Below are 12757 nucleotides of genomic sequence, written 5' to 3' on the forward strand. Positions count from 1 at the left end.
TATATTTTTGCATTATAATCCAGCCTTTTATTTCAGTATATTTATTATGTGAGAATACTGTTTTAACAAAAATGTTGGTACCACAATTATTAGCACCTCCGCTGTCGGTACTTTGTACAACCTCCTTTAGGCCGTAGGACATCACCTAATTTTCTTCCATAAAGGTTCACAAGGGTATAGCATACAGATAGAGGTACCTTTGACCTTTCCTCTTTGCACCATATCTCTTGCTCATCCAGAGTCCTGGATCATGATGTGCTCTTCTCTTCAGCATAACCTAAAGGGTTTCTATAGGATGATTTCAATGCCATGTTGACTAACTACCCGTCCAAGACAGAGACTAGACTGCTGATTTAGTCTATACACGTATAACTTTGCATAAATTTGGTCCAGATTCTAAATGTCAGTTTTATAATCTCAGGCAGGCTGGGTAAAAGTTGAAATTAGGCTTTATTACGACAAATTTTACTTTTTTTTTAATTAAAAAGAAAAGTCAGTTGCTCCAGAAAAAGGCTTTTCACTGACATCACTCTGGAATAAGCAGTCACCATTTAGACATCGTCCAATAATAGCAGGGGTAGAGTTGTGTCCTGCTGGTTTGAAGCCCCTGCTCCATTGGTCTCACTCGTTGTGTCCTTTGGCAATGCAAAGGTCACCTGCTTGGCCTGCTGCTGGTGGTCAGAGGTGAACGGCAGCCTGACTTCAGTCAGTCTATCTCAGGGCAGCTGTGGCTAAACTGAAACTTACCATCATCAGTGTGTAAATAACTTGGTGCTTTAGAGTCCTCAGACTTGATAAAACAAAATAAAAATATAGTCTATTTACCGTTTAATGGTTGCAATGAAAAATTGGAGGATCCCAGGATTCCTCTGTTTGTTTGCTTCAAGTCTCTAACAATTAGTTTCCAAGAGATTTCTTCCCATTTCTAGCCACAGTGCATAGTGAGGAAATTATTCTTAACTGCTCTTTAGACAAATGATGTTCATGGACATCTTTTTATGGCTATTAAAGATTTCCCAGTTCTTTTTTCTTTTTTGCTCATAGGTCTTACCAAAATATAACCTAAACATTAATACTGGCCACTTTATTCATCAATTCAGTTACAAATATATTTAGCCTACATTTAGAAACCACGGGGAGCGGCAGGGTTTGTTTACATCTTTTTTATGGATAGTTTCCTCTGGTGGTAAAAGAAATGGGTATTTGTGGCACACCTGATGTGAAGGACATTGGAGATTAAAGCTTTGTTAGAAGACACACTTTTGAAAAAATATTCTAGCAAGATCAACTTATTTCTTTTCTGAGCCACAAAGTCAGTTCAACACAAATCTGGAGCACTAAAGTGAAACATCTTGGTTAATCTGCCACTTCCTACCTCAATGGGATTTAGATTAGGAGACTGCTTTCACATTTGGTATGATGCGCATACTAAATAATCAACTAGATCCAACAGAATCTAAAAGTCCAAGCAAATAAACAAGCATAAATAAATAAGATCATATGAGTCAACATTTTAATACCCTATATTTTTGTAGTCCTACATTTTAGTTTTTATGTTCCAGTTTTGAGCAGATTCATATTTTCCTATCCAGCAGAGAGACATGTCAGTGGTCTGGATCTTGTTATCAGCTTATTTTGGACAATTGGCAGTCTTGCTTATGCTATTCTTCTTCAGACTGCCTGTCTAAAGTTGCCTGTTGTGCTTTTATTGAGCCTAAAGTGTCCTGTTTAAAAAGATTTGGAAGCAGAATCTTGTGGTAAGAGCAGCTGTGTCCACTCCAGAGCCAGATGTGCGTTAATGGAAGCAGAGAGCAGGCCTGGTGAAATACGTCTCTGCAGTCACAAACCCTGATTCTACACTACGCTACATCAGACAGTACACACTTATGTAGTCCTATTGTAATTTACAAAGGTTTTTTTTTTTTTTTTTTGCAATTTCTGATGTTACAACCAACCACCAATGTGAAAAAAATCTGTAGTTTTTTCAAAACTTTCTGCAAGTAAAAAATCAAGGCACTGAACTACATTTCCGAACAATTAAAGCTTCAAGACTCTTAGTGTATCTCTACCTTTGAACATTTAGAAACTGAATTTGTTTTGTCTTGTTTCTAAAAGACATAAAGCTGAACAGCAGCTTGTTAGGCTACATTTTTATTAGGCCATTCATAAATGAATATGCATGCAGCTCTAGCTTTTTGTTTGAGATCATGATGGTGCTGAAAGGACCACAGCTTCAACCCTTTTTGCTGCACTCCAGTTGTACTTGGAACTGGGAACTTCCCATTTGAAATAATCAACTGGAACACCCTGTGAGTCTGGGAGCAACTCCGACTATCACCCAATTATGAATTGTAAGGCAGACTTTGCTTTTCAATATGGCCGCTTTCTGCATCAACATAGGAAAATGTGGCAGAAACACATTTATTTTACAAGGCACACAAGCAAGAGTGTGTTGAAAATCACTGCTACAGGTAATACCTGCAACTCTAAACCGAACAAACTAAAAGTGGTGCTTGCTTATGGAAAGCAATGTGTAAAATGTTTGTAAAAGCGACTGCAAACAATGGTTATGGGCATCGCCATGTTGAAATTCCAACTTCTTAACTCGAACGCCGTTACCTCGGGTTTTACGTCAAACCAGCCACGAGCTCCCACTTCCCAGATAACTGCAACACAGTGTAACATGTCGTCTTTCAAAATTGTTTTGTATTTAGCTCCAGCCACTTTCCCCTCATGTTCTCAGGGTGATGTGGTTAGTCTTTAGCCAGACAAACGACCACAAATATTCAGTTGTGGTTTCAAGCTGCAGCTTGAAGAAGTTCTTTTTTGTGTGAATCAAACACCTCGCTTCTTTCCTTTTAAGCACATGTCACATTAAAGCAGACGAAGTCAGACGTTTCTTTGCGCTCCGGTGTGGCATCTGTCAGTCAGCAGATCTGCTGACACACAGCTCAGTGTAACACCAGGGCTAATCAGCCGCGGCCCTCGACTCTTCAGCCAGCTAGTCGATCAGTCATTGTCACCCCGAGGTGACAGCCAACATGCCCCTGGCCCACACTGAAAAGCATTCATTACATCAGCTCCTGTTGTGCCCTTGGATCACTGTGCCATATTCAGAAAGAAGAAGGCACTTTCTAGTAGTAGTTTCTTGTTTTTGGTTTTTTACTATGCCTTCTCATATTCTAAATTAACTTAAAATTTGAAGTCAACAAACCTTATTTAGCTTCAAAATCTTTGAAAACTTCTGTATCAGTGCAAAGTTGAGAAAATGCCTTGTCAAATATGTAAGTGAGGTTGGAGTTTTTAGTAGAGATACGCTGTTGAAGATGTTCTGTCCAAGGCATTTATAGAGTAAAATTAACAAAATTAATTAATTAACAAAAACAGTTCCACATATATGCTTAAAGAGCTAGTAGATTTAACGTGGTGTACAGTAACACACACAATTTCAACAGTATTACACAGTCAGGTCATTACCAAAGTTTTTTTAAATTTTTTATCTAAAGCTGCACATTCGGCATTGCAATGCCAGTGTTTCCATTGTCAGAATGGCAAAGGATGACTCAGAGATAATATTTCCAAGGCTTTTTTATATTTTAAGTATGCATTCTACGCTCGACTTGCCAATAATATAATTGGCTATTTGGATGGACCTTTGCTGCCCTTGATCCAAATACCTGATGTTTATTTTTAGTCGCTGAGAAGCTACAGGTCACAGGGTGTGAGCGCCATATTCAGCAATAGGACTGAACTTTAAGCATCACTTAAAGTTTGCACAGCCTTGGAATTTGTTCATAAAGATTCAGTCGAGCCAGATATTATTCATAACCCTGGCTGATTTCGAGCTAAAGTAATATAACTTTACCAAGATGTTTCTTCTGACTGGAAAATAACACTGATGTAATGCCAATATAGACATTTGTTTGTTGAGTGTATTTAACAAGTATATATATTGTTAAATAATGAAAAAAAGAAACTACTTCTATTCTGATAGCCATTATATTTTGTCTTCTAATCTTTTGGAGGATGGCCATGTCATTTCCAATCAGAAAAACAAAACCTTATTGGTTGCATGAAACTTTAAATCGAAACCTGCTATGTATGGCATAAGATGTTGTTTGTGCTTGATTTTAATGTAATACAAGTTATACTCTGAGCATAGCTGGAAATCTTTAGATTTAAGTTTGTGTCCTTTAGTTTTTAATGCTCAATAATGAAACAAAGTGTCTATCCATCCACTATCCATCTACAGTGAATTGAAGTCGTCTGTAAGGTTGTTGGTTTGATTCCAGCTTCTCCCTTGACTGGGTGAATGTGCTGATAGTAAAGCGCTTTGACTGGTCAGTGTGACTAGAAGAGCTCTATATAAATTCACTTCATTACCCACTTGGATTTCTGCTGCTCCCACTAATAAGACGTGCGTAGTTTCAGCAGTTTTAAAGATATCTGTGCAAGAATGTCATCTGGCCTCACTTATTTAAAAATCCTCCTTGACACTTGGATTCACTTTCGGGTCCAAGTGAAGGAACATTTGATAAAAATGGCATTAACCTGCTGCCACTCTAAGACTGCGCCTGGAAATCTGCAGACACTTCCTTAACGAATACTGCTCTGCTTTCTGCAGCACAATCTAGATATTGTCCCACTTTGGTGGTTGAAAGGATGTTTTTGTCTCAACACATTTATAGCCCAGTAGTTGTGTTGTTTCTGAAGTGGTGGCGAAGCTGAAGGATGTGACACTGATGTCTGTCTGCAGGTGAGGGCTATGAGTGCACGGTGACGGTGGACGACGAGGACAGCAAAGTCATCATTTTTGACAACTGGAAACAGGTGAGTGACAGTCAATTCAGCTGGTTTATTTCTTGCTCGTCAGGTTGGTTTTGATTTTTTCTCTGACAGTTTGAGGCGTGAATAGTCAAACTACTGCGGGCATTGTCTGTGTGTTTAGACTAACTAAATGGGAAGCAGATTTTATCTTTGTCTTCTGGTCAATTTGCTTATGTCATAATTCACTTAATTTTTACAATAAATTCAAACTTTTCGATGACATTGTAATAGTAAAGAATGACAGAAATTACATGCATTTACTGCAGCATTTTTTTTCACATCTCTACAAGGTTTCTTGAATAGCTAATTCAGTTCTGGGAGGCTTTTGCATAGATATCGATGTAGGCTTCAGAATTTAACAGCTGCATTTTAGAGATTACCTTATTTTTAACTGCATTCACTTCATATGTAATAATTGCGGCAATGATTCTAAGCTCTTAAGCTGAAATTTAGTTGACATGAACAGCTTACAGCTGCGACTATGTTGATTATGTTGCAGGGCAGGAACGCTTTGTCTCACAATTTCCATGTTTGGACAATTTTTCCCTCTGGTTTTGGATGCTGCGCAACTGCAACTTTTTGCTCGTACTGATTTACTTCCAGACAGTTGCAACGATGCATAAACATGGCAATATGTTTTCACAACAGTGAGCAGCTGATTAGCATCTCAAACCTCAAATAAAACTTAAACTGTGACGCCCAATCTGATTCCACTGTCTTCCTAACAATACGACCATTCACCCTAAATGTTATGTTTGACGAATCACCTACCTCATTCAGTGGTTAGATTAAATGTTTCTGATTTGACTTATGATGTTCCTTTTTGAAACGTGACATCCGTTAGCGTAGAACCGAAAAAGTCTGACTCTCAGGATAACCCCAGGTTGATATTTCTATTCCAAGGTAAAGTTAGAAGAGAAAGTTTCGAGGCTAACTCCAATTGGCTGACTGACAGAAAACATCAATTCGAACACCGAGGCATGGAGAACGGCACAGATGAGTCAAGCCTCATCCTAAAGCATCCGCGGTTCCTCCAATGTCAGCTATCCTTTGCCTCCGCTCATGAAACGGAGAAGGCCATTTGCTCCATTTCTCTGATGGCCATTCGTGTGTCTCCGAGTGGAAGAGTTACAGGAGCGGCTGCACTCGCACTTTTCAAACTCTTTAAAGTTTTCTCATTTGGAAAACTGGAAAGCTCTATCTTTTTAAAATCCAGTTCTAAATCTAAAAGCATGTTCTTGTTTTTTGTTATTGCTCTGCTTCATCATTATACAGCAAATCTGGAGTGGTGGAAAATTGAGCCGCAACAGGCGGAGGTGGGGGGTGGGGGGGAGGGGCGAGGAGCAGCAAGCGCTTGTCAAAACTGCACCTTATGACATTATACCGGATCAAACAACATGCTGTTATTTATGGATATTAATGAGATAATTGGGCAGTAGAGCACTCTAATTACTCTGCAGGGCAGATCATCCTATTCCTGATGTCCACTGGCCCAGCAGGGGCCCTTCTCCTTCTTCAGGTTGAATTATTCACATGGAGCTGCATTTAACTCTGAAGAACCCCGGAGAAAAACCTGCTCATTTCTCACCAGTAATCTAGCTGTCCTTCTGTCCTGCAGCTGTCGTCACTCTTAAGTGCCCCAGATGGCTTCATGTTTGTTCTCGCAGCGTTTTTGTGGAGAAAAGAAAAAAAAAAACTCACTTTTAGTTAATTGCATCTGTTACTCTTTGCATGTTTAAAAAAAAAAGTGAGGCAGGGCATTAAGGGATGAAGCAGCAGCAGCAGCAGCAGCGGTGGACGTAAGTTTGGAATGACTCCAGGGAGGACTGGACGGCTTCCCGTTCCTGATGTTTCTGTTGTTTGTGTGTTTTTGGAGATTGTGTTGAAAGATTAAAGTCATGTGCACATAAAACCCAACAATTAAAAAAAATAAATAAATAAAATCCAGAAAATCAGGTATGAAGTCAGTGCCAGAACCCAGCTCGCGGTGGCACTGGATACTCTGCCAGCACTCGCAGTCCCCGAGAGGCAGGGCTTCCGGCCTCGCAGCAAGCTGCGAGTGCTCTCCGCAGGGCAGTCCGACCTACACCCCGGTTACCATGGCAACATGCACAGACACGAGCACACGAGACGTGCACGCACAAGGGCAGGATTAATCACTCATTCACGCATGGCATCATGCTAGAATGGTCAGCATGCAGCACTGCTGGCAGTGGGGGGGGTCGCTCTCTCACGGCAACAAAATCAGCACCTCACCCCGTGACACAAACTGGGGGAAAACGTTGAAAAAGCTGTTGTGCTCAGCAGTTGCTCTTTGAAGTGCCGCTTATGCATTTCAACGCAGCTGATTGACGGCGAGGTCGAGCAGCAGGAGGAGGAATTTTCACTGGACACAACAAATCCCAGGTGGAGAAAACTGGGAAGAACAGATTTCCACACAGAGCTGTGAAAAAAGTATTTGACCCCACACAGATTTGTTTTTTTTTTTCTTTTTTCTTTTCTTTCTTTTGGTCATATTTACATGTTTTAGATAACCAAGCAATTTTTAAACAGAAGAAAAAGAGAACTTGAGTCTGTACACGGTGGATTTTTTAAAATTGTTAATTCAGTTTTTAAAGGAAAGAAGTGACCCAAACCAACGTGTAAGGTTTCATTTATATCTCTGCCCCATTCTTCTTTTCAGAATTGCTTTGATTCAGTCTCATTGGAGGCCTGTACAAAGACATTCCACTGCAAGTCCAGACTTTGACTAGGCCACTTCAAAACCACCATTTTTCTTTGAGACATTTGGATGGGGGACTTGGAGGTGTGCTTTGGATCATTGCACTGCTGGATGAGGATTCCTGCTCCATAAAACATGCCAAGATCCTAAAGCAGCCACACTGCCACCACCGAGTCTTCCTGTCAATATGATGCTCTGTTCCTGAAATACCATTCAGTTTCAGCTTTACATTAAATAACACAGGAGTTATAACAAGATTGTTCTGGGTCTGGTTTAGGGTAGACCTGATCTGATATCGAAAATCGGTCGATATCAGCCAGAAAATGAATATTGGAATATATCAGCCGTCAACTAAATCAGACCTATTGATTAACAACAAAAGGGTCAGTTCTCATTTTCTGCTTGAGTAGCATCACTTGATGAAGCCTTTTATAACATTCCACACAACAAAATAAGTAATAAAATCATATGTGATTCAATATCGTACCAGCCAGTACTCAAAGCTACGGTATCTGTATCGCATCAGAAGTGAAAAAGTTGTACTGGGACGACCTGTATAACTTGGATCTAAGTTTTAGTGGCTAGCCGTTCCCTCCCTCTCCCTCCTCATCTCACTGAGAAAAGCCTAAAATATTTGTGATAAAAGTTTCTGAATTCCTTCAGATAAGATTCAGGTGTGTGAGATTTCCTAGCCAACATTGTGTTTTCCAATCGCAATAATTTTGCTATTTAAATCTACAAACAGGCATGTGAAACTGAACTCAGCTTTCCAAGAAATTATAATTTACAATTCCAGCTAATTTACAATTTAATTGTGACTCAGTTATTTTACATGTTACTAACTTGGATAGCCTTTTTATTTATTTTTTTTACTCTTAATAAATGAATTTGTCATCTAAAAACTGCTTTTGTATTTACTAAAACAGTTTTTCTGATATTGAAATTTGTTGGAGCATCTGTGTATGTGCTCACCTCCAGCACACATGCACAGAAGGCAGAGAGTCTGTTCAAGCAGACGCCGGGGCGTTGTGAGTGTTGTGGGTGTCATGAAACGTAGGATGGTTTAAATAAGTCATCCATGCACCAGAAATAGAAACGCTGACATACTTGGCCTTGACCTAGCTGGTCTGTGATGTCCTCTGCTTTAGATCGACAAGAATGTCTTACACAGCTCGTTGTTTACGTAGAGGCCCTGGAGGGCATCGTCATCATTCTCTTTAATGGGTTTGTGTTGTCCAAGTACTCCAGTGTGGTTGAATTTGTATCAAACTTGAATCACTTTTACCCTTTTCATTACTATTTGATAAAATGAAATTAAAATATTTATCATAGACAGCAGATTGGTGCTGCCGGAGGCCTGGGAAAATGTACAATGCACATGCATGCAGTTATGAAAGTGAGCTGCTGACCTTTTTAAAAACTTGGATGCCCTATTACGTTTTGGGAGGTTGGAGAAGAAAAAATTAAGGATGTAATTTAGAGGGCAGTAATTGCTGTGCAGCTACATTTTTGTTCATTTAGAGGAGGGAAGCAAGAATCACTCTGCCAGTTCTTGGAACTGAGACAGGCTGGTGTTGAATCAAGCCCAAGGAAGGAAGTTTCTCGACATTTAATCTTCTTCCTGCTCTTCCATGTTTTTCATCCTACTAGAGGCAGTTTAGTTTTTCTTTTTGCTGTGTACCAAACTCAAAGTGGTAGAGAATCCAGTTCAAAGTTGCATCATTCAACAGAATTATTGATTCAATATTTAGTTGTAATAAATAATGTTGAAGTTTTTATTCACCTTTTTTCTCCATTAGGAGCATTTTGCTTGATTCATTTGGAAGTTTAAAGTCTCCTTTCTAATGCTGTGAATATTCTGTTTTGTCTGTTTTGTGATTTTTTTAAAAGCAGCTAATAGCAGTGACTTTGCATGTTGAATTATCATTTTAATAATGAAATGTTTATGTATTTAAATTATTCCTACTCTACTGCAGTACAGTTTTATAGGCAGAGTAAATTTTATAAGCAAATTGGTTTATCACTTGTTGGTGGTAAGAGACGTGACATGGACTTTAAAAGACTTAATGGCTGAAGTTGCCCTCTCTACGGTTAGAGACTAAAACTGGAATTGGAAAAACTGTGATTGAAATCGAGTCACCGCTTGAAACGATCGTCTATCCTCCATCAATAGCCACTGTTTCAAAAAACGAGGTTCTGAACCAGAACTGGTTGAAGCGTGTCCACAAAGTGGTTCAATGCTCATCCATGGCTTTATTTGTAATTCTTACACAATCGTGGAAAAGATATGCGCATGCTCTCTGTCCCATCTGCTTAGCTTCTCCTTGGTTCTTCGTTTATAAGCTCTGAAGTACAAGAGCTTAACGGAACCGCTGGGTAAAACCGCATGTCATTGTTGATCAATGAGGAATATATCTGTTGTGCCCTTAGGCTAAGCAGTGAGCAACTGTGTCTCATAAATCCAATAGGAATGAATTGAGATAAAAACAAAAACCCATAGGTGTCCTCTCTTTTCTTCAGAGTTTTGTGTAAATTGTGCTGCTTCACCTTGCTTGCTTTCATAGTTCAGTGGGTATTTGGCAAAGTATTATAACTTAGATATCCTGTTAAATCAGCTGCACTGAATGAAGCTCTTTCAACAACACTTTCATTACCGCTTCAAGAAATATCTAAATAGCTAAGGTTTCATTAAACTGTGTAAAATTTTATCTTAACATACTTCCAAACCTTTGCATGCTACTTTACTTTTCTTTTCTTAATTTACATAGCTTGTAATATAAAGCTTTAGTTTATTTCCAAAAAATAAACTAGGATTATAGCATGTTGGTATCCTTATAGCATTTTAGCTAACATTTAAAAACAATAGATTTATTTGTTTGGGTTTTCTTGAACCAATAAGAAAATACGGTTAAAACAATCACAGTGATGAACTAGAGATGACACATCTATATTTAAACTGTCAAATAAAATTAAGTTACAGCAGTATAATTTAACCTTGTTTGCTGAATAACAGTCATGTGGGAAAATGTGTATCCGCTACAACATTCTGTAGTTTTAACTGAACAAAAGACCTTTTGTCAGTTTTGGAAAATGTAATAAAAAATGCTTTCTTTAGTTCTCCTTGAAATGACGGAGATCATACACAAATTCATTACACCTGGTACAAATGATTGAATTGTCATTGCTCAATATTTAGAAGGACTGCCCTGTTTAATTTTGTAATCAACCATTCCACTGTGCAAAAAAATGGACATTTAATAACAACTGCCATCTTACAATCAAAGTTCACCCCAAGAGAAACCACAATTTAATAAAAGAAAGTGTGTGTCAATTTAATTTGCTTAGTAAATAAAATATGTATCATTTGTGTTGTTAACCAGCAATTAATCAGATATGTAATTAGATAATTACAATTTAAGGAAATTTTTCCACGACTGTGAGATGAATATTCAAAAAGGGGAATTTCAGGACAAGTTTTTAAAGTTACTGACGAACAATTGTGCAGATAGAAGGAAAATACTCAAGAGACAGGACACCATATGGCTGACAGCTCTAAAGCTCATTGTGGATGTTTTGGCAGATGGATTGGAGAGCTGGAAAACAGAGGAGGATGGGAGAGTTTGGCACGTAGCATAAGGTTAGAACAACTCAGAGAGGTACGAAGGAGTTGGATTATGGAGCTTGTAGCGTGAGGAGGAGATATTTAACAGGAAGGAGGAGGAGTTGTTTAAGGATCTCAGTGAAACGGGTTCTGGTGATAACGTAAGCGGCTGAGTTCTGAACCAGTGGAGGTTTGTGGGATAAACCACAGGAAGAGAGCAACAGCTGTGATGATCAATACAACCAGGACAAGAATCTGGTGTGAGAAATTGACAAAGGATGGCGTGAAAATGAAAGTATGAGGAGGAAGAAGAAGTACTGATATATTTTTCAAAAATACTGGGATCTGTCACAGATTACACCTACACTCTCAACGTGAAGTGATGGATGAATAGTTACTGCCTGTCCTGAATGAGGAATGCAGCTTTTTAGAAAGAGCCGACCAAGAGCAGAAATTTTCTTTTTCATCTGTGTTTGGCAACATTTTCATCAACTTGGATCTTCATTTAATCTAAACAACCAGACGAAACAGGCAGGAACAAAAGAGTTGGCCATGGTAAACAGGCACAGCTGTGTGTCATCTGCATAGCAGTTAAACTGAAGATTAATAATTAAAAGACTGGGCCCGTGGACTGAGCTCTGTGGAACACCGCTGGTTAACAGTGAGGGTTTCTGACTGCGCTGTTCAAACTGAACGCAGCTGTAAACAAATAATGTGAACCAACAATCAGAGTGATCACAGTACTCGTGTGATCAACAAAACATTTGTTACCTTAATTGAAGTGTTTTTGTGGTGTGGAGGGGATGAAGACTAATGAAATAGCTTCTCATATTTATTACTATAGATGACTATGAATCTGATTCGCTGCCGTCTTTTTCCAATATTAATCTAGATAACACAAAATTGGGAGTGAGTCAAAAGTGATTTCAGTCATGTGGATGAACATTAGCATCTGTTGCAGAAAATTGCAGAAAAAACACCACTGCATATGTTTAATAATAAAGACCATAATTATTGAATCAGCTTTCAGTTTGCATATGCTTGGTTTCCAGCAGCTTGATGTTTTATTCATTCCCTCTGACATAAGGAGGGAAACAGAGCAGCGGTACTTGTGTGCTCATCATGTTTACATTTATTGATTTTATGGAGAGATATTGTAACAACAAAGTAGACTGAAATTAAATGCCTTAATGCACTTAATTATTATAGCACTCACTGAAATTTGCACCATAGCCCACCTATACACACTGCTATAGCTTTCCTTGGTCTATATTCTGTTCTGTTGAAGTACTTTTGTTGGTAATAAACAACAGAATAAGGTATAATAGCTTCCATCTTCTTTTGTTTGTATGTGAAGGATACCCGTTTTTCCTGAATCCTCAACCTGCGTAAAAAAAAGAAAAGAAATTGGTAAGATATATGCACTAACCCTAAGATTATGTGCCAAAAATGTTGCGGTATATTTAATTTAATGTTCCCATAATGCTTTTACTACTTTACACATTGTTGCCAAGACACAAATCCTCTTTCATCCTCCACCTAAATATGAAGGTCAGAGGTCGGGCGTGAACAGCATGACTGGTGCGCAGGGATTCAGGGATTTGCTA

General features: G+C 38.7%; 1 protein-coding gene across 3 annotated transcripts in view; it reads left to right on the plus strand.

Annotated features, from left to right (window-relative positions):
• The window catches only part of rem2 (RAS (RAD and GEM)-like GTP binding 2), a 48565-nt gene that overhangs the window by 8365 nt on the left and 27443 nt on the right, over positions 1 to 12757 (plus strand). For all 3 annotated transcript variants that reach the window (XM_088014868.1, XM_015010449.2, XM_088014869.1), the window contains one exon: positions 4757 to 4830. In XM_088014868.1, coding sequence (XP_087870994.1) covers positions 4757 to 4830 — 74 coding nt within the window. The remainder of the gene's footprint in view (positions 1 to 4756; positions 4831 to 12757) is intronic.

Source organism: Poecilia mexicana, unplaced genomic scaffold (genome assembly GCF_051168715.1).
Source record: "Poecilia mexicana isolate PSO_F unplaced genomic scaffold, ASM5116871v1 scaffold_17, whole genome shotgun sequence".
Taxonomy (NCBI): domain Eukaryota; kingdom Metazoa; phylum Chordata; class Actinopteri; order Cyprinodontiformes; family Poeciliidae; genus Poecilia; species Poecilia mexicana.